The 23,528-nt window shown below is 35.4% G+C and overlaps 2 protein-coding genes across 2 annotated transcripts in view; one reads left to right on the top strand and one right to left on the bottom strand.

Moving 5' to 3' along the window:
• BRI3 (brain protein I3) overlaps positions 1–3,918 on the top strand; it is a 37,864-nt gene extending 33,946 nt beyond the window's left edge. The window contains exon 3 of the mRNA XM_031941666.1: positions 3,417–3,918. Within this exon, the coding sequence (XP_031797526.1) occupies positions 3,417–3,549 (133 nt within the window). The 3' untranslated portion in view covers positions 3,550–3,918. The remainder of the gene's footprint in view (positions 1–3,416) is intronic.
• A 773-nt stretch (positions 3,919–4,691) lies between these two features.
• The window catches only part of BAIAP2L1 (BAR/IMD domain containing adaptor protein 2 like 1), a 122,727-nt gene continuing 103,890 nt past the window's right edge, over positions 4,692–23,528 (bottom strand). The window contains exons 13-14 of the mRNA XM_003761491.4: positions 8,809–8,849; positions 4,692–6,808 (exon numbers count right to left, since the gene is read on the bottom strand). Coding sequence (XP_003761539.2) covers positions 6,733–6,808; positions 8,809–8,849 — 117 coding nt within the window. The 3' untranslated portion in view covers positions 4,692–6,732. The remainder of the gene's footprint in view (positions 6,809–8,808; positions 8,850–23,528) is intronic.

The raw sequence follows: 23,528 nt of genomic DNA, 5'->3' as shown, positions 1-23,528 counted from the left end.
GACTGACATGGTCAGAACTTTAAAATCACTTTGACAGAAAAGGATGGATTGGAGTGGGGAAAGATTTGGGGGCAATGAGGCCCACCGAAAGGCTGTTATAGTTCAGGAGGGAGATAATAAGAGCTTGAACCAGGATGTCCTATTAGAGAAGGTGAATAGATGAGATGTTAGCTAAAATGGATAGTGCTTGGCGACAGATTGTATATGAGAGATTGAGAGTTGAGGGTTAAAGTTTTAAGTGTGGGAGACTGGGAAGATGATGGTGTTCTCCAGTTAGCTCTGTTTGTTGAATTTAAGACATACATAGGATAGTCAGTTTGAGATGCCTGATGAAACTGGAGGTAGAGAAGTGAGGTCTGGATAAGTGTACTTTAGAATCATCAGCTTTGAGAGAAATCTCTAGGGACATCACCAAGTGAAATAAAGGAGGGAGAGAAGAGAAGATGAGGGCTTAAGACAGAGCCTCATGGGACACCCTTGGGTGCATGGTCTGGATAGAGAAGAATCTTGCAGAGGACACTTGGAGACTAAGGAGAGGTCTGACAAATAGGAGGAGAGTAGTGTGCTAAGAACCCACAGAGAAGAGGGAGACGAACAGTATCAAAGGGTTCAGGGATCAAAAAGGAGGACTAAGACAGAGCCACTGGATTGAGACCATTGGGAACTTTGGAGAGAGCAGTTTGGGCTGGATGGTGAGGAAAATGACTACAAGGAATTATGCCACAAAAGGCAGGAGATATTTATGATGTGAGGTGAGGATGGATGGATGGATGGATGAATGAAGTAAAGCTTTTTTGAGGAAGGGGAGACATGGGCAAGTTTGATATTTTGACCCAGATTAGGGAAGTGTTTTTTTTTTTTTTTTTTAAATAATAGCTTTTTATTTTCAAAATATATGCAAAGTGCATACTTATTGTGTATCTAATTTATATTTAAATATATTTAACATCTACTGGTCATCCTGCCATCTGGGGGGGGGGGGGGGGGGGGGGGGTAAAAGGTGAAAAATTGGAACAAGAGGTTTGGCAATTGTTAATGCTGTAAAGTTACTCATACATATTACCTGTAAATAAAAGGCTATTAAATAAAATATCTTTAAAAAAATATATGCAAAGATAATTTTCATCATTCACCCTAGCATAACCTTGTGTTCCACATTTTTTTCTCCTTCTTTTCCCCATTTATCCCCTTCCCCTAAATACAAGTAATCCAATATAGGTTAAACATGTGTAATTCTTCTATACATATTTCCACATTTATCATGCTGCACAAGAAAAATCAGATCAAAAAGGAAAAAAAAAGAAAACAAAAAAAGCAAACAAAAAATAAACAACAAAAGGTAAAAATACTATGTTGTGATCTACATTCAGTCCCCATAATCCTCTTTCTGGGTGCAAATGACTCTCCATCACAAGATCATTGGAACTGGTCTGAATCATCTCATTGTTGAAAAGAGCCACGTCCAACAGAGATGATCATTACATAATCTTGTTGCCATGTACAATGATCTCCTGGTTTTACACACTTCATGTAAGTCTCTCCAGGCCTCTCTGAAATCATCCTGCTGTTCATTTCTTACAGAACAATAATGTCCCATGACATTCATATATCAAAACTTATTCATCCATTCCCTAATTGATGGGCATCACTCAGTTTCCAGTTTCTAGCCACTACAAAGAAGGCTGCCACAAACATTTTTGCACATGTGGGTCCTTTCCCCTTTTTAAAGATCTCTTCTACATATAGGCCCAGTAGAAATACTACTGGAACAAAGGGTATGCAGTTTGATAGCCCTTTGGGCATAGTTCCATTTGCTCTCCAAAATGATTGAATCCATTCACAAATTCCACCAATTATTATTAGTGTCCTAGTTTTCCCACATCCCCTCCAACATTTGTCATGATCTTTTCCTGTCATCTTAGCCAATCTGAAAAATTTGAAGTGGTACCTCAGAGTTGTTTTGATTTGCATTTTGGGAGAGTTCTTTTGCATAATTTTACCATTTTAGTACTGGAAGGATCTAGATAACTCATAGAGTGAAAGATTGACCTGGTTTCCTGACTTTGTCTTGCTTGCCTTGGAATTTGGGGAATCAAGTAAAAATGTGAGTGATAAATTAGGAAAGGGTGGGGAGATGAATGTGATGTGAAATAACCAATTTATTTCTCCAGAGATTTAAATTTCATTTTTACGTATAATTTTTTTGCTTTCTTGTTTATTAATTCACAATTCTTCTTCCCACAGTTGGTTCTCATAGCAAAAACTGTAATAGAAATGGTTCGTTCACTGGCTGAGGATGTCAGTGAATCTTGTTTCTCACTTTAGCTTCTTTGTGTTGCCTTTGTCCAAGAAATCTGGTTGGCCCCTATTGAATATTAATTAACTTGGAACTCATTTTTAACAGTTGTTTTCAAATTTGAATCTCTTCAGAAATAGTTTGAATAACAGCAGCAAAGTCAGTGGCATTAACCTACTTTTAGTCTACAAATAGAGGTGACTCTTTTGTATAGATAATTCCAACATTTCACCACAGATCTACAAACAGTTGCTCATTATTTACGTGAAATTCTTGCAGGAAATTTCAGGCCAATATACTCTTTAACAATGGAGTTAAATTTTCTCATGAAACTGGCCTTCTAGTTACTGATTCTGTAATATTTGGTAGTGGGAAGCCATGTAAAATTTTTTCAAGAAACACAGTTTATAGTTGCAAAAGACTTATTAGAGGGAAAGATTTTAAAGGTTTCTTCACTGTCTCTTCCCTCTTAGAATGAAGATTTGTTTTTGTATGTATATCTTGAGTGGGATCTTTGTGAAATCGAATGTACTCCATTCTGACTTAATCGGTAGTCTGTAGATTTTGCAGAAGGGTCAACTTTATTTTAATACAAAAGTACCCAGAAAATAGTAATGCCATTTACTTCATGTCCAAAGGGTTTTCCTGTTCCCTGTTTCTTCTGGGTCTCTGTTTATACAGAGAAATGAGATGATTTTTATGGCAAGTGAATAAAAATTTGAGTCAGTTGTCCTGACTCTAACTCTATCCTCCCCCCATTATGAAGTCGCTGCTGTCTTTTCAGATGATTTTTCTTTTGACTGAAACATGGCTATAGATATAGCCTACAGTATGGTACTATAATGTGAAATGATGCCTTTTGACTAAATGAATTATTCTTAAAGGTAAAGGCTCCCTTTAGTGAAATGTTTTTATTTCTTTCTTTGAATATGTGGTATTTGTTAAATCATAATCAAATGTCTATTTACTGTGGCAAATAAGTGAATTGAGGCTTTCACCTGTAAAATGGCTATTTTTATGCTGGAAGAACTTATAGCAAGTTGCTCATAAGATTCTTAAATCAAAATGTCTTACAATGTATGTATAACCTTTTTTTTTTTTCTCTCTCCTCCTTCCATAGAGTTGGTGTTTTGGAAGAGTCCTTTACCTGCCTAGGTATCCTCTTGGCCATACTTTTCTTTCCCATTGGACTTATCTGCTGTTTTGCATTGAGAAGGCAAAAATGTCCTAACTGCGGAGTAGTTTATCTTTAAATGGAACTATACATCCCAGCTTTCCTATCCCCACTTTTCTTTTTCTAATGTAAATGTATTGTAAAATAGCTTTATTTGATCAAGTATCAGAACTGTTTTGTAAAATGTGATGAGATAGCCAGTGTTTCTTGGGCTTGTGGCTTGCAAAATATGGGGAAAAAAAGTAAATTTGCTTTCAAGGTTAATGACAACTTTGATTTAAAACACAGCTGCTGCTTTTTTTTTGTTTTGCAATTTTCACTTTGTGCAAATTGAGAAATGCTGTTTTTATAAATGAGGTTCATACTATTTTAACTGGCCCTGTTTAATTTGATGTTTGCACATTGTCACTTCTGTATATTTTTAAAAAATAAAGTTAACTCATCTCCACTCTGACTTCAATCATTGTTTTGCAATCAGATGTAGTACTCCATGGTAAAACTAGTGTATAGCCCATATATTGTAACATATTTTATTATGAAAAATGATCTTGTAAATGCCTTTATGTCTAAAATATATGTAACATGGTAAAGTGCAGAGAAGTATACTACTTTGGTCACTTGGTTTGGCTTTCCAAAAACAAAAACTAACTTTCATTAAGTTATTTCTCTTATCCAAAAGTAGTCTACTGGCCCACTTTTACATTTTAAGTACATATGTAGTTATCTTTAGCAGCACATGAATTATGCTTTTTATACATTGTTTTTTTAAATACATTGTATTGTTTTAAAAATATGCATAACTCTGGTGAGGTGAGGTATGTTCCAGTTTTACTGTGTAGATGAGAAAATGAGGCTCAGAGAGGTTGGTTTTATCAGTGTGATATTGGGCAAGTAAATGACAGGATTTGAATCCCATCCTAACTCCCAGGCATAGCTTATATAACATGCATTCAAAATTGTTTCTTAAAGTAATAATTCAGAAAGTCAGCTGAACAGAAATGAATGTTTCAATTGAACTTTTTATTAAACTATATCATCTTGAAATTTATGTGGTATATAACCTCACTCACAACTTAACTTTATAGATTTTTAAAATCCAAATCAAGCAAATTCCTCACAACATCCTTGTGAGGTAGGTAGGTAGTAAAGGTGACAGGCAGCCAGGACAGTAGTAGACTGAAACCACCAAGGACCTCGACTTCTAGATCTTTTTAAAGGCAAATCTGTTTCGTTTCTTAAATGCACTTTGATTTCTTTTTATCTTGTACAGAGTGGATATCTTCCAGAGAGTTCCATGAAGCCTTAATAATTACCCTTGCTTATTTGTGTGACAATCAGTTAATTTATATTTAAAGTAATTGCTCAAGGGAGAACTAAAGCTTCCATTCCTGAGTGACAAACTGGGGGGTTCTAAAACTATGCCAATAAATTTAAAACATGAAATTCTTCTGTTTGAAGATAATTGTAGGTAGGGAGGGGGAAGAGGGGAGACAAAACTAGCTATTCTTTGGTTAAGAGCCATGCTTAACTGTCCTGAAGCAGCTTTTTTAAAGCTAGGTTACCAGAAGTACAAGATCTTATATTATATAAACTATGGATAGGAAGATGACTTTTCATAAACACATATAAGATACTGGAATAGCTTATTTATCTACTGACTAAAATTTTTTACCTTTGTATTTGACCTCTAATAATTGAGCTTAAGAAAAGGAAGGTTACATTTTCTTTTTTCCTACGATGCAAAAAAACAAATTTAGAAAAGCATAAACAGAACAGAACAAGAGTTAATTTTGAGCAACAACCAGGCGGGCAATAGGTTACATTTAAATAGTTTTGTTCTTTTTGCTGTGGGTCTGTTTCTTCTTTATCCTCCTCCCCACACTCCCTTACAAGGGGAGTGTCATTCCATAGTGGCTCCCAAAGACTTGGCTGGTTTTGGGAAGCTAGGGAAGAAATAAATAAACTTTGTCTAACTGCGCCAGGGCTATCAAACCCAGATAGAAATGGGGTGACTAACCTGTACATAAAGATCCCTATAGGCTATGCTGAGTTATGTTTTATTGTACTTTTAGTTACTTTGTCAAACATTTCCCAATTCATGTGGACCTAGTTTATCCTGTTGAGTTTTAGATGAAACTAATTGAAGTGTCATTTGACAAGCTTTCTAAGGCATAAGAATTCTGGAGTTTCTAATTATCTCAGATAAAGCACAGCAACACTCAACACAACAAGATAATCTCATTATTTGAGGACTGACCAAAGTGGCAATCTTTTCTTAATAAATGCCATTTGAGGCAAACAAATTGCTTCCTTTCAAAGATAGAGAAACATGTGTTCAAATCTTGAGTAAATTCATGGTGGGAGACCCAATAGAACAGAAGATAAATCATTAATGTATGTCTACATTTAGAAGTCAAACTGTGGTAATTGTTTTGTGTGTCATTGTAAGTTTATTTGACATGATATACAAGAATCCCAACATGCACCCTACATTATATTTTGAAATTTTATTTGTTAATTTGGAATACAATCCAATATTCAATAGTTTTTACAAGTCATTTCTTAAGAAGAAAGGTTCTAAAAATTTTATGTGTGATGAAGATGATTTCTCAATAAGACTTGAGTATGACTGTAAGGGAAGGGAGGTGGATTTCCCCTTTACAGTTCTGCTTTTGGGGTTTGTATATTTTGATTTTCAAAAATAAAAATTTAAGTTAAAAAAAAAAACTAACAAACTTTACAATTTGAAATGTTATCTTAACAATCTAAGCACAAATAACTTATGATTGGTGCATGATGCAAATCCATGAAATACTACAATGCTATTAACTCGTATAGAATAGCACAAATTTAACCTTAAAGCAAAAGAATAATTTTTTGCACTTGGATGCAGAGCATTTAAGCAAAGAAAATTGCTTATTTCTATAAAATTATGCATTAAAAAAAAATAGAATGCTACAACCCACAAAGAGAATCAATGGACTGGTTTGCCAAAAAGACGAACAAGAAAACATTTACATTACTAATTGTGGTTGTTATTACAGTATATTATGTTCACTTAAAGACAGAAGTGAGCTCACTTTCAAATCTTATGAGCAATTATGATTTCCTTAATTTAACAGATTCATTGAAAACTGGAAAACCTCTGTTATATTACATTCCTGCACAATGAAAGCAGATGTTAAACAAGATAATCATAATTATTGGACATGTAGTTTACATGAGGAATAATGATGGGTACAACTTTCTTGACTTGACTCATTCATCGAATTATTGGCGCTGACCTGTCATTTGTCACTGTTGGTCGGAGTTTCACAGTAGCAAAAGGATTTTCTCCACTGTGGACCAAGAAAAAAGCAACCAGTTAATGAAGAAAAGCTACAGAGATGTTTGCTAGCCCTGCCAAATTTGAACTAATATCTTCAATTTTAAGAAATTACATTTCAAATTCTCTTGCACTTAATGTAAATTCTGCATGTATAGTAATGGAAGTGGTACATCCTATCACATCTAATGATACATTTAATTTTAATCTTCCCCAAAGAAACCACAATTGAAATGAAAGTATATTTTGCTCTTTTTCATATGAAGATGGGGAAAACAGGATAAGAGGCAAATTGTGACACAGGGATACTGGAAGCAATCTTAAAAACAGTGATCAGAGTGTGCTGGGTATTAGTACTTAGTGTGAAGAACAAAGAGCTAGTTATTGCAAGCTTACTATCAGATTTTATTTCTTATGTCAGAAATTTAATGAAACTATACACACACCTTAGGCAATGAGGAGAATAATAGCCACTATTTAATATAACATTTTACTAGGAATTGCACAGCAGTCATTTAATGTCACTTAATTAAGTTTATTTTATTTTTAACAAAAATTGTTTTCTCTCCCCTCTTCTTGCCCATTGAAAAAAGGAAAAAACCCTTTGTGACATATTTAAAAGCCAAACAAAATTCCTGCATTGCCCATGTCCAAAAAAATCTCATTCTGTGCCTTGAGTCTATTATCTGAAAAACTTAAAACAAAACAAAACAAAACACCAAAACATCTCATAATCCAGATCTGTGATTTAATCATCCCATAGGATATATAAATAAATTCATCATAACATCCCATGTGTGGGAACTAACTCTTAATATAGATCAGCACCTGTAAATAGAGGGTTCTTAATTTAATTCATGGACACCATGATTATCAGTTTGGTGAAGTCTATGGACCTCTTAGAATATTTTAAATGCCTAAAATTAAAATGCAAAGGAACCAAATTCTGAAATTCAGTGATCAAAATATAGTTCATAGACACTAGGTTTCAAGAACTGCTATAAATTAACAGAAAATAATACTTGGGGACAATTTATTTAAGCCACTGACCCATACTCAGTAGATATCAGAGCAAGTCTTGAATATGGGTTTTCATGACACCAAAGCCAACTCCATCAGGCCATGCTGTCTTGCGGTAAATACAGCAGCATGATTTGGAATATAAAGCTGGCTTCAAATCCTGGTTCTGCTGGCTGTGTAAAACTGCCAGTCTCTTAATTCTCTGGTTCTTGTGGTTGTTTTTTTTTTTTTTTTTTAATTTGTAAAAAAGTGAGAGTTGGTCTAGAAGACCTTCTGCTTGAGGTTTTGATAACAAAATAAGACATTGCTGCAATTAGACATCAAGTGTCCAAGATGGGATTGAAATTTAGAATACCTTCCTGATTAATAGCAATATGCTAGAGCTGCCCTTGTCTTCATAGGACAAAAAAATAAGAAATATACTCTATAACAATCCTTTTAATGGTCCTGCTTTGAAGTTCTGAGATGGACCTACCTCTTCCTAAATTCTGCTCTATATTTCTATGGAACAATATTTTCATATTGTTGATGATGCTCATCCTTTGTTTTCAAAGAGGACCAAAGAAATCATGGAGGTGATATTTTGACATACAGGTAAAATAAATTTTAGTGAATCAGCGTTGGACAAAAGTCGAGGGCAAAAGTCGAGGACTGGGGATGGTAATGTGCTGCTGTTCTTGGATGCTACTTCAGTTAGAAAACATTTGTTGTGGTCTGTCATATTAGGTACAAAAGCAAAACAAGTCTTACGTTGAAGGAGTCTTCATATGGTGGGATAAAGCCATCAAGCAGGGCATTTGCTTTAGAGTTTTTCCAATAGCTGGGAATGAATAACTGTAGACTCAGCCATTCATACTTTTTAAAGTATGCCCCCTGGTGACTAATATCTGCAAGGCAGATGTCAGAGCTAGGGATAGTTTGTAATTACTAACTACAAGCTTATGAGCACAGTAGAAAAATAGCAGATTGGAGTGTTGAGATAAAATTAAATACCTTAAAAACAGAGGCTTTGCTATTCCATTTGTATCTGGCTTCTGCAAAGAAAGAAGATGAAAATTATTAATATCACAATAATTAAAAACATTCTGAATTTAACACACAAAAGGACACTTCGTGTATAAAGTAGAATAGAAAATGGATTATATATGGAACCATGAATCTCTAATATGTATATATCATTTAACACAGTTTCAGAGCTGTCTGAAATTTGTCTGTTTCTTTCTGAACTTGCTTCTGTTTTACGCATTTTCAAACATGCTTCAACTCCCCCTCCTCTTTTTGGCCACAATCATTAGTATCTCTCACTCCCCCTCAATTAAAAAGGGAAAACCATGATCCTTCTAACAAGTATAGTTAAACAAAACATACCCACATTTTCATGTCTAGAACATGTTCACATCCAACTACAACAATTTTAAGATAAAAAATATAAATATTAGGGGGGCAGCTAGATGGTACAGCGAATAGAGCACCTGCCCTAAGTCAGGAGGACCCGAATTCAAATCTGGCCTCAGATACTCAACTGCCTAGCTATGTGACCCTGGGCAAGTCACTTAACCCTAATTGCCTCAGAATTAAAAAAAAAATTTCCTTAAATGTAGACAAATATACACAGTTTAGAAACTTTAAGTGTTTAAAAATATATCTACTGAGGAGTATTCATAGCAAGATATATTTGCAATTTTAAATTAAGGTAATAGTTAACATACAGAACTGAGTTTGCAATGTTATTTACATAAAGTATTTTATTTGAGCCTCACAACATATCTTCAAAAGTAGTATTTTGCAAACAAGTCCCATATGACAATTTTTTTGACTTCTAGTTTACTAAGTGACTTGTACATGGCTGCATTTCTACTAACTATCAGAGATGGAATTTGAATCCAAGTCTCCCTGAGCAAAATTCTATGGTCACCAAAAGAACTGATTTTTTCAAAGGATAGAAAACAATTTTGTTATTGTAATAATAGGGTGATGAGGTTACTTCCTTCTGTGGTTCCTGATGAAGTTTTAATTCTGTGTGGATTGTAGAATTTGGAGACACCTGATCTAATCATAAACGCTGTACTGGTTTTTTCATGGTTCTGCTGCAGAAAAGATCTGACATTTGCAGATATATTGAAATTCTGGTATTTTAAAGAAAGAATTTTAACAAAATAAAATTTAAACTAACAAAAATGACAGCTTTGAAGAGATTATAACTTGTAGTGGCAGGTGGTTGATTGAGGTTCAGGAATAGCTTGATAAGGAGTTAGGAAGCTAGGAGACAGAACTAAATTGAGGATTTGTATTAATTCCACAGCAAGTACTGGGTATATTTTCAAGTCTTCCTTCCAAAGAGGAGCTGAATTTGAGACCAGCTTTGCTAATTGCTAATGGACAATTAGCTTCACTTTTATAGACCCAGATTTCTTATCTTTATTAAAATAAGGGGATTGTAAATAAATCTAACAGAACATTATGGAAGTGACTGAAGTAGTCAGAGAAAAATAAGACTGATATGAAATGGTTCAGGGTGAGTAATGCAAAATCAAGAGAATATAAAAAAATGACCACAAAAATAAGTTAAAAGAAGCCCTAAAAGGAGGAATTGCAATGAATAGTTTGGTTCCAGAGAATAGAGGATATAACACACATTCCTAGTTTCCATTTCTATCTTTTAAAACAGCTGGGTCATTTTGGGAACACCTATTCCCTAATCCCAATGACCTTGGCTTTTGGTTTCTTCCAGTGCCTCAAATCTTTGTGAGGTTTAGATCTTTGCATTTATATATACCACCCTGTAAAGGGAAGGAAAAGAGGGGAAACACTTCCCCTAGGCCTAGGAATTTTGCCTTGTTTGTCTTCAGGGTCTAATATGGCAGATTATGAGCCTGGATTGAAGGACATGACTTCCAAAAAATTCCTCAGTCCTCATCACCCAAGAGGATCAGCCTTCCCAGTTTTCATAAACTTTCCCAGAGGATGGGAAAAGATGATATAAAAAACCTAGAGGAACAGGTCTTGTTTAGTTGCAAGTTTTTAGACCTGGGCTACTGCTCTAAATTCCAGAAATTAGCTAGGAGAGATCCCTATTTTCTTAAATGAGTAATGCAAAGAAACAGAAGAAAACAACAATGGGAAAGAGGAGGTCTCTAGTAGAAAATTAGAGATATTTGATATTAGTTCCATGTAAAATGAACATGATAAGATAGTAAGGACTTAACCTAAGCAGAAGAGATAAAGGAAAGGAAATGAGAATTCAACAAAGATCTTAACATCTCTGCTAACCAAGAAGATGTATGATCTAGTCAGACTTTCTGGAGAAGTTAAGTGGTCTTAGGAAAACCATAAGGCTAGTGGATTCCAGCTGAGCTATTTAAAATTCTAAATAATGATGCTGTTAAAATGTTGCACTCAATATGCCAGCAAACGTGGAAAACTCACCAGTGGCCACTGGATTAGAAAAGATCAGTTTATGTTCCTAAAGGAGGGCAATACCAAGGAACACTCAAGTTACTGAACTGCACTCATTTCACATGCCAGCAAGGTTTTGCTTACGATTCTGCAAGCAAGATTTTAGCAATGGTGAACCGAGAATTAGCAGAAGAGCAGGCTAGTTTTTGAAGAGGCAGAGAAACTAGAGATGAAATTACCAACATTCACTGGAGAAAAGCAAGGGAATTACAGAAAAAACATTGTCTCAGTGATGACACTAAATAAAGCCTTTGTATGTATGGATCACAACAAAGTATGGCAAGTTCTCAAGGAGATGGGAGTACCAGATCATCTTACTTGTTTCCTGAGAAACCTGAATGCAGCTCCAAGAAACCAAACATGAAACCCGGACTGGTTTAAGATCGGAAAAGGAGTAAGACAAAGCTGTATATTGTCACTTTATTTAACTAATTCAGAGCACATCACAAGTAAAAATTCCAGGCTGGCTAAATCAAAAGCCAGAATTAAGGTTGCTGGGAGAAATATTAACAGTGTGAGATGTGCAGATGATACCATTCTGATGGGAAAAAGTGAGAATTAAGAAGTCTCTTGATGAAGGTGAAAGAGAGTGTGAAAGCTGACTTGTAGCTTAACATCAAAATCACCATATCTCCCGGCAAAGAGGGAGAAGAAATGGAAGCAGTGTCAGATTTTATATCCTTGGGGTCAAATCAAGGCATGCAGGATTGCAGTTTCTCGCAGCCATGAAATTAAGACACTTGCGCTTTGGAAGGAAAGCTATGGCAAATCTGGACAGCATATTAAAAAGCAGTCACCTTGCTGACAGGTCTCCGTAGTCAAAACTTTGGTTTTTCCAGTAGCATTATGTGGTTGCGAGAATTGGACTATAAGGAAAGCTGGAGTATAATGCAAACCACCTTGAGGAAACAGATGTATTTGTACAAGTATCACAAGTCTGGAGGACTAATGGGGAGGGGAGGATGGGGATAGGGTTTCAATTTATCTCAACTTATGCTGGAACCTTTCCTCTTATAAGGAAGGAACTTAATGAAGGGTAAAGTCAATTCTGTATTCAGTTCTCCCTAAAAGGGAAGAAATGATATAAACCCTGGCGGGGAAGTGGTTACTCCTCAAACTTGTGACAAAAGGGAAATCTGGGCATACCTGCAACCAGTACTAACTGGGAAATCAGATATTTTGACCCAACTATCCCACTTCTAGGCCTATACTCAAAAGGGAGAAAAAAGGTCTTTTATATACAAAAACATTTATAGTAATTCTTTTTGTTGGTTGCAAAAAACAAAAAAGTGGCTGAATAAACTGTGGTTATATGAATGTGGAGTACTATTGTGCTATAAGAAAAAGAGGTAATGATATGGGATTTGGAATGAGACATATTTTAGTGTATAGCTCCTGGGGGAAACTGTTTTGTTTGATCATGCATATTTGTTACAGGAAATAAGCATTTTTCCTTTTTCTTCTCTCTCTCATGGGGTGGGAGAAAGAGAAAATAGTTTTCTGTTAATTTTTAAAAAATGGGAATGGGGAAGATGGTGTAAATATGAAACATTACTGTAACATTCAGATAAGATCACTTATCACTAAGGTTTTATGTAACCGTTTTACTTCATTACACTAGACCACTCATTAAGCTGGAGTAATCTGTAAATATTTGTAACATTAAATACAAAATACATTGCTACAACTGAAAATGTTAAAAAAAAAAAAAGATAAAAAGAGAAACTGATGCATTGGAGGAGACTCACCAAACAATTTCGATTTTCAAACGCAATTCACACAGAAGACAGAAACAAGACCAGGTAAAGGGATGAATATTAAAAAAAGTGTCAATTGCTTATTTTGCATTCTCAAGAATAATTTTTGCACTGGGAATGACAGAATAGAAATGACCAATGGGAATTGATACCTAAGATAAATAAGGAGATTTTAAGAAAGACTTTCTTACTCTTAATGAATTCAAGTTACTATATCCTCTGGAATCAAATGGCAGATAGAATTGCTGAGCCACTGCTGGTCACATATGAAAGATTATGGAATATGGAAGCAGTACCACAAGATTGGAGAAGAATGAAAATGTCCTGCTTTTCAAGAATGGAAGAATTGTCAATAGTTGGCAAACTACTATTAGAGGCCAGAGAGCTTGACTTGGGATCCCCGGAAAATTGGTTAGAACAAATCTTTTAAAAGTTGGTGAAAACGGAGAAAACCAATGATTACAGAGACCTAGTATGGCTTCAGTAAGAACAGATTATACTAGAATACTGCCTCATTTTCTCTTTTGATGGGGCTACTGAATCTGCTGATGAGGGAAATGCCATGGAAAGAGTGGACCTAAATTTTAGTAAGATTTTTAATAAAGTATCCCATATTTTTGTAGAGTAGGTTGAGAAATATGGACTAGAAGATGTGAGTTCCCCAGCCTCAGCAGGGTCCTGGGATCTCTATTTTGTGGAAGATGGGAAGATGTTGGGGCTTCCCATCTCTCTCATACATTCCACTTCCAATTAAGGATTCTTTTTATTCCAATTAGAGTGGGTATATGATTCCCATTTATAGCCCCACTCTAGTGTGTGTGTGTGTGTGTGTGTATACACACTTCAGATTTTTTTAAGGGTACTAAAGAAATGAGGGGACAAATTTTTTCCCTCCCACCATCCAAGAAAACTAAAACGAAGAACCATCATTAAAATGGTCAAGCAAAGCAAATTTCTGCATTATATATATATATATATATATATATATGTATATATATATATATATATATATGTATATATATATATGTATGTGTGTGCACGCATGTGCATATAATATATACATATATGTCCAAATTACTTTTTTGCCTTTTTCTAATTAAATACCTAGGATTCGTCATGCTATTTAGATAACTGTCCAGGAGATGGCAGTGTTGTACTATCACACAGGACTCAGTATATATTTGGGGACAGGTTTATACTTTTAACTGACCGGAAAGTGGCTCTAATCCCATGTAAATCACTTAACTTGGAGCTTCCTATGATTTTATACGGTATAATTAACTAAAGTGAAATCATCAGTTCCTCTGACTGTGGATGGACAGATTATTCTGGAAAGACTCAATTTAGAAATTTTCTTCACTTTCCCTTTTTCTTTGGGTTGAATTCAATAAAATGACAACAAAATTAAATGAATCCAAATGCTAACCCTTCCATTATAAAGAGATGCTACTTCTATGAGTTAACATGAAAGCTTTGAGATCAGTAACTTTAAGACACTTATACAATATAACAGTGTGTTTCTTTACCTAAAAGTGGGGCAGGGACTGAGGGCAGCCTCACAGAGCAATTCTACAACTTCTCAGACTCAACATTCAGCCAAACTGTCATTCCATTTTCACTTTTGTCTCTGAACAGCTGTCACCACTAATCCCCAATGTACTTCCTTTTCCCCTCTTAGGCACTAACAAGCATTTACTAAGTGCACATAATAATTGCCAGGCAATGTACTAAGGGACAGAAAAACAAAAGAAAGGCAAAAATTAACCCCCGCCAGCTCCTGACCTAAGGGGAGCCAAAACACAACATGTGCCAAAAATTACATATAAACAAGGCATATGTGGGATAAATTGGAAGTAACCTCAGAGGGAAAGCACTAGCATGAGGGAGGACTTCTCTTTAGGGTTCAGTTCAAGTGCTGCTTCCTACAGAAGCCTTTTCCGATTCCCCTATTTGTTTATTCTTTATTCTATCCCCACTTTTGATGCTTAATGGTTCTGAGACAGTAGGCATTTAACCCCTTTGAACCTCAGTTTCCTCATCTATAAAACAGAACTAATATCTAACGCATACTAACCCACAGGACTGCTGTGAGCATTAAATAAGAATCCACATAAAGCTTTTTTTTTTTTTTTAAACAAACTTTAAAGTACTACATAAATGCCAGCAATTATGCTTACTACATGTTGCATCTTGAGTAAATGGGCCATTTCCTTTTTTGTCTTTGAATCCTGAGCAAATTATGTATGTGGTTAAACATTTGCTGAACTGAATACAAATGCAAGGTACAAGTTCAGAGGAGGGAAATTACCAATACCACTAAAAGTAAGGGGGAATTAAAGAAGGCAGGAGGGCACAGTTATATGCAAAGTGGTGAGAATTCGCCAAATGAGATGTGGGCAAAAGCTCAAAGGTAAGGGAAGCTCAGGACATTTCTATTACAGCCCAGGATTGTTTTACTTTGGCTGTAGTCTAAAGTACATAGCATGAGACAACACTGAGGACATGGATTGGAGCCAACCTTGAAAGTGCTTAGGAAGCCACCAATTAAGTCAGCCAGAGGACCTGACTAGGGTGGTGGTGACTGAAGAGTTAAGACAATGTCCTGGATTTTCTGATGGAGGAGCTCTCTCTTGACCAATACAAGTCATAACTACCTATGCCAAAATACATAAATGTTAAATAGTTGTTTAAGGAACAGAAAGATTAGATGACTTGTATAGGATCCAATAGCTCTCAAATGTTGCAAGTAGCATTTGAATTCAGTCTTCAAGTCCAGCACACAGTTCAGCTCAGTTGTTATTACTTTCTGGGGTTCCCAAATTTTTTAATTCATCCCTCCAAAAGCAGAGAGGGAAGAAGAAAAGTATTTCATTCAATTAACTGAGTAAAGTTTATATAACTGATAAACCAAATGAAGGAAGAAGGCCCACAATAGGTCATACTTTGTTCCAGTAACATTATAAACTCCCTAAGAACTTTCCTTCATTTCAGTCCTGATGAGTAGGAAGTTTGCTGTTGTACCTTGAGGTTTGAAAAAGTATGCTCCAAGCCAAATCAAACTTTTAAAGAGTAAAGAACTTTCAAGAAGGTATGTGGTTCAGGTCATGGCAAATTTTACATCATACTCAGTCCTTCAAATAAATAATGTATTTATTTCCGTTTGCTCTGCTCCCTACAAGGAACGAGATTCATTTCTTTTTGGAAGCCTTTCAACATAAAAAAAAAATCTTAAGCAATATTTCTATCCCCACATATTTACCTTAAATTTAAAGAAAGCCTAGGCTAGAAGTGCAGGGGACACTCATTGATCTGATCACAAATGTTGTTAGATGCAACCAAAGCTTTATTTAACCATTTGCATTTTTCCAACCAAAGGCTGGTTTGCTTCTTTTTAGGCAGCTTGGCAACCCCCTCTCCTTCCCCACTATCTTATTTCAAGGGGCTAATCAGGTGCTTCTGGCCTTACTGCAGATACCTGATGAAGTTTATTCTTCTAGCAGCTCAGAACTCCGGATCTCAATAGATCCACCAATCTTAAGACTCCTCATAACTGAGGACTAATATACCTTCTTCATATATAGCAAAAATCTAGATAAATATCTAGAACATAGCTGAAAAGTAGGAAGGGAAACAAACCAACAACAACAACAACAAAAAGCCCTCCAAGTAGCCAAAAAGAAAATGGCCCTCACTTGGAGCCAATTTACTTTAATTTTAGGTAGCAATCAAATAAATGGGCTATCTTGGTTTTTTAATCCATGGCTTATAAAAGTTTAACAAGTTAGAGGAAGTGGATATAAGGTATGAAATACTTAATGGCACAGAAAAATGAAGACTGATAGTGACCCTTGACTAAAAACCTATAAATTTATAAAGCACAGCAGATGGGGCCACTTATCTAGTACAAAGAAAGATGCATATACTTTGAAAGTCGTTTATGTTAACAACATTATTACTACACAACAAACAAATGATACTTATCATGATGACCCTTCATCATCTACATAGTTAAATTATATTCAATTTTCTGTTCATGAAGGCAGGGAGTTATGTAATTAGCATATTTCTATAATTATTTTGTATACAAAATGGCCTAAAAAAAGTTTAGCTATCTGGAAAATCTTATTTCCTATGTCAGATACTATATTATAATCTTTCCTGTATATCACTGTCTTACATTCTACCATGAATCTTTGGAGTATCACATAACTTGAGAGAGAGGCTTTAGTGGTTATCTTTAGAGATAGTTAGGTGGCACAGTGGACAATGGGGAGTCAGGACCTGACTTCAAATCCAGCTTCTGGCGCTTACTGGCTATGTGACCCTGAGCAAGTCATTTAACTGCTGCCTCAGTTTCTTCAAATATATAATGGGAATAAAAATAGCGCTACTTCAGGTCTGTGAGAATTAAATGAGATAAATACTTGACATGTGGTAAATAATTTAATATTTATTTCATTACCCATCTAGTCTAATCTAATTAGGAAAAGAATCCCAATTATAATGTATGGACAAATGCTTATCCAGCTTCCGTTCAAAGACCTCCAAGGAGATGGAAGCACTACCTCTGACACTGCCCATTCTACCTTAGGACAGTTCTGATTCCACCTCACTTCTTGTTTGGCCCTGACAGGCCTAAAATTCCTCTTTCCGTGGGGCAGTTCTTCAAATACTTGAGGAAAGCTATCACTTTCTCTCTGCAGCCCTCCAGTTTTCTCTAGTTTCTCCAACCAAACCCCATAACACATGAGCTTACAGCCCTGATCATCCTCCTCTGACCTTTCTCCAGGTGAACAATATCCTTCTTAAATCTCAGCACCAAAACCTGAACATTGTACTTCAGATAAGGTCAGAGTATGGCGGGTTATCACCAATATGGATATTCCATCCAATGAAGCATATATTATTGTATCTTCATCTCCCCTACCCCCTTCTTTTCTTTCAGCTTCCTTTTGTTTTCTATCTTCCCTCATTATAGCATAATCTCTGAAGGATAAATACTGCCATTTTTTTGTAGAGGGGGGCCTTGTATTTGTATTTCTCAGCATTTAGTCCAGTTCCTGACACCAAGTAAGCATTTAATAAATGCTTGTTTCTTTCCTTTCTTCCACAACCTATCCCATGGTACATCACCAGACCTCATTAACTAATAAATAATAATAATACTTTGCATTTATGGAGTGTCTTTCATCTGGGTAATCTCAAAGTACTTCATGCACATTCTCACAAAATTCCTTCAGAAGGGTATCATTATGTCTAAGTCTCTCAGGCTAGTCAACAAGAAGATCTGGTGATCTGCCCAGATTTGCATAGTCAGTGCCTGGAAACCAAACCTTTTTCCCTCTCTTTATGCCAGTTCCTTGCTCTTTCTATTGTGAAGTTACTAGTATATATGTTAGTGTGTGTGTGTGTGTGTGTGTGTATGTCTTGTATCCCAAGGAGCTCAATGATAAAAGAAATGCCCTATATACTAAAATATTTATAACAGTACTTTTTGTAGTAGCAAAAAACAAAGCAGGCGCCTTGGAATGGAGAATGATGAAAAAAATATGGTACATAAATATAAAGGAATATTACTAAGCTATAAGGAATGATAAATGCAAAGAATATTTTGAAACATGGGAAGAATTTTATGTGAATTGATGCAAAATGAAATAAGCAGAACCAGGAAAACAATTCACACAATATCTACAACAATGTGAATGGAAAACATAGCTGCAATGAGATGCAGTGACCCAAAAAAATAGATTGAGAAGGTATTTCCCCTTCTCCATCTCTATGGAGGTGGGAACCATAAGTATGGATTCCTGCATATAATGTTGGATTTGGGACAATATGTTTTTAGTTTTCTTGAATAGTTCCCCCACCTTCCCTGTTTACTTTATAGGGATGACTTTTTGGGAAGGAGGGTTGGGGGAATAGACTAGGATATGTAGGTGATGTCCAAACAAAACAGCAATTTTTAAAAAGTCTTATGCTTGTCTTCATACTTTTTAAAAATGCTATTTCCAGGGGATATTTGCTAGGGCTATAGAAACTGATTGATTCAAACAAGTATTCTTCTCAGCATTAAGTTGTGAACATCATGTGCTGGCTGTGTGTATATGGTACCAACTGATAATTTAAAAAACAAAACAAAACAACCCAAAGTCACTCACGGTCAAAGCAAACATATCCTTTGAAATACTGACCTTCTGTAGGAGTGGTGTCAGGATAATTTTTTTTCAAGGAAAAAATCCCCAAGAGATGGCTGTGTAGGACTCATCCAAATGTACTGATTAGAAGGCTTCTTTAAACTTTTTTCATTCCTGAACACTTTTTGCTCAAGGAAATTTTACTTGCCCCCAAGAAATATAAAATAGGTATTCAAATAATTTACTGACAATAAACCATCATTCTATGACCTCCCCATATTCAATTATGGAGGTCTAACCACAGCTTAAGAAGCTGGGGACCAGAAGTCAGAAGACCTGGGTTCAATGCCTAATGACATTGGACATGTCGCTAAACTATCCTGGATTCAGTTTCCTCATCTGTGAAACAAGGGAGTTAGACTAGAAAAACAGTTAGTTACCTGCCTACTTCCTTATCCCTGTTCTACTTCCGTGAGTGACTCCAATATCCCTCATTTTCATTCCTTACATCTAATTTGAGAGAGAGGGAGAAAGACAGAGTGAGAGAGAGACAGAGACTGAATATTTCTTCTAAGAACTTTTGAAATCGAGTCAGATTTTTAACCTTGGCAGCACAACTACCCTTAGGGGAGGTGACAATATTTTCCAGGTGAGTGGGTTCAAGAACAAACATTCTAACAAGTACAGTAGAAAGAATGCTAGATTTGGAGTTAGAAGACACTGGCTCTGCCTCTTCTTAATTGTATGAAGTTGGACAGGTTTCAATCTCTATGGGGTTCAATTTCCTCAACTATAATATAAGAGAGTTGGAATAAATGCCTTTTGAGACTTCTAGCTCTACTACTCATACTTGATAGTGGAAAATTCTAATTCCCTGAATATTTGTTTTTTTTTTTTATTCCTTCTACACAGTAACATTTTCTCTGAATTTAAGAATGTGGATGTTGCATGTATGTTCAAGAAGTAAATCTGTTAGATTCTTTTGGAGGATACAAGGCTTTGAAAGTTTCCCAGAGAACAGTAAACTATGCTCCAGTGCTCAGGCTGAATTCTGACCTATCTGTCCAACATCCTCAATTGATCAATAGGCTGTGGTTTAGGAAGGGGAAGATAATTATCTCTTGAGTAAATAAATGTTAGAACAACTTTCTTTTTTTATTTTGGTATTTCCCTCCTATCCCTCTCTTCTCCACCTCCTCGGAGTTGAATATTTTCCCTCTCCAATTCTATTGGCTTTGGAAGACTGTTCTCCAGGTAATTTATGTTTTGTCTTTAACTATACTAAGTGTTCCTTGACTGTTAAATTCTGGATCAAACATTTGAATGGCTCATTGTTCTACTCTGTATGATCTGTTCTCTCCCTGCTTTCATTTCTTTAAACACATCCAATTCTTCCCCAGGCTTCCAGAGACAAAGATAGCTTAGATCATGTGCCTCCTGCTGTTTTTGCCAGAGGCTGGTTATTATAAATAAAAGTAATTTCACCTGTAGGAGTTATTTCCTTTGGAGTAACTCTTGTTTTCTTTCTGTCCTCACTATGGGTGACCTATTTGTTTCTGACAGCCACATCCTTAGAATATTGCCTTTGAGTGGAGAGCAGTAAAATACTGTATTAAGAGTGACTGATACATAACTGGTTGCATTTCACAGGAAATTTTCCAATAGATGGATTTGGTTTTCTTTTCAGGAAAAGAAAGATTTAAAATTGTGCATTAAATGCACAAATTATTTTCTACATTAATGACAGAAGTTAGCTCCAAGTCATTTTTGTACCAAAAGGAATAATTTAACCAAAATGGCAAAGTACTTTTAGTTTCATGTAATTGTTTTCAATGTTTAAACACAATTAATGCTTTCCCCATCCCAGGGATAGATTAGTTATTTTCCTCCTTCTGCAGATGAAGAACAAGAGAAATATAAAAAGAATAAGTGGCCCTTAAGGAACAACATTCAGAAACCATGAAATCTTAAGAGTACTTCTTGGTCCTTCTGCTCAGAAAAGGGAATGATTGGTCATAGGCAGCTAAAACAAGCAAAGCTAGGAAAAGGAGAACAATGACGTTCATTCTTTAATGCTTAATTAAATGTGTATATTTTAAATGCCCTAAATTCTGTTTTCTATGCTAAATATGTATTATTTGTGATAAAAAAAAATGATGGCTCACATTTATAGACAGACAGCTTTAAGGTTTGCTAAGCACTTTATATGCTTTCTCTTGTTTGAGGCTCAGAGTAATTCTGTGAGGTAGGTATTATTATACCTATTTTACAGATGAAGAAACTTAGACTCAAAAAGATTTAGGTGACTTCTTTGGGGACAACACAGTTAATAAATTAGCTTACAGTGAAGCCCCAATTTTCAAACCTTGTCAAAGACACACAAATGTCTTACCTGTTTCCAGGTTATGTCTCTAGTCTGAAGGACCTATGCTTTCCCTCCCAAACCCTAAGACTCAGCTAATAGTTATTTGAACATAAGGTATTCCTCCCCCCAAAAAATTAATTATAGTCAGAAAAAATACTAATCATTCAATTTATGAATATGTACAAAGATAGCACATTTTCTGCTTGTCACTAGAAGAGTAAATGAATTTCATTAAACATAGAAAGAAATTAAGAAAGACACTTCATCTCCATAGTAGACAATATTTTGACTTTATACAACTTATTAACTGTATTCCATAATCCCTGGCATTTATTTTGATTCAGCACATCAATATATGTTAAAAATTTAAAAATTAAAAATGGCTTAAAGATGCTTCTGAAATTTTTCCAGGGGCAGGTAGGTGGCACAGTGGATAGAGCACCTGAGTTCAAATCTGGTCTCAGACACTTAACCATTCTGGAGAGCAATTTGGCACTATGCCCAAAGAACTATCAAACTGTGCATACCCTTTGATCCAGCAGTGGAAATTGAGAAATGGCTGAATAAACTGTTGCATATGAAAGTAATGGAACATTGTTGTTCTATAAGAAATGATGAAGAGGCTGAATTCAGAAAATCCTGGAAAGACTTACATGAACTGATGCTGAATGAAATGACTGGAACTAGAACAGTGAACATAGTAACAGCAAGATTATATGATGATCAACTATCTCAGCAATATAGTGATCCAAGAGAATTCCAATAGACTTGGGATGAAAAATGTCATCCACAATCCAGAGAAAGAACAATGGAGATTGAATGAGGATCAAAGCATACTATTTTCATCCTTTTTGTTTTTGTTGTTGTTTTTTTTTCCTTTCTTGTGGTTTTCCCCTTTTGTTCTAATTTTTCTTTCACAATATGATTCACAGGAAAAGTCCATGTATAATTACATATATGTATACATGTACACATACATGTTTATACATATGTAATTATATATGACCCATATCATATTGCTTGCTGTCTTGGAAGAGAAAAAAAATTGGAGTTCAAAATGTCATAAATATGTAATCGGAAAGAATAATTAAAATTCCAAAAAAAAAAAAAAAAAAAGATCGAAGAGGGAAGGATTCTAGGAAGATGGTAGAAAAGATCAGAAAATTAAGTTCTCCAGATTTCCCCTACAAACAGCATAAATTTGCACCTCAGGGTAAACATAGAAAGATGAAAAAAGGAAGACTTGGGACAGAAAAGGAGTTGTCTCCTAAAATAACTCCAGAAGACCCAAAGAAAGATTCAAGGCAGGAATTAATCAGTTTGAGTGCAAACACCTCCACGTTAACTCCACAGAAACAACAAATTGAGAATCCTGGGGGCTAGCCGATATGGACAGATTATTTATTTATTTTATTTTATTTTTTTTTTAACATGAAAACATATACCACATATCTAAGACATTAGTAATTAAGTAGTTCAAAAGAAAGACTAGGGCAGAGTTGAGTATGATCTGATTTTAAAAAACAAACCTTTCAAGGAAAAGGTAAAAATAGTAATTATGTTATACAAATGAGGAACTGATACAGAGGCTTGGGGGAGGAAGGCTCAGTTCTGAAAACCTACTCACATGTGGAATGGGTTAAATAAGGAACTGTCTGTCTGTCTGTCTGTCTATCTATCTATCTAATTATCTACCTACCTACCTACCTCCTCCAAAATCTATAAAGAAACAAGGGAGGAAGATAATATAAGATGGGATATAAAAGGATATGTAGATTTCTGGGAGTGGAACAAGGTGTGTAGATTAATGGTCAAGGGATAAAAAGAAGGAAAGGGTGTCACAGGGTATAGAGGGATGCTTAGATTAACAAGAGTGGGTTAAGGTGTGTAGATTAATAGGAATGGGATAAAGAGGAAGAAAAGGATGGGGAGAGAAGATCCATGGCAAGTTAGGGAGCAAAATTAAAGTAGAAGAGCTAGCAGGAATAGGAAATAAGATAT

This window comes from Sarcophilus harrisii, chromosome 1 (genome assembly GCF_902635505.1).
Source record: "Sarcophilus harrisii chromosome 1, mSarHar1.11, whole genome shotgun sequence".
Classification (NCBI taxonomy): domain Eukaryota; kingdom Metazoa; phylum Chordata; class Mammalia; order Dasyuromorphia; family Dasyuridae; genus Sarcophilus; species Sarcophilus harrisii.
Note: the sequence above shows the minus strand (reverse complement) of the source record. Positions and strands in the feature narration are given on the sequence as shown.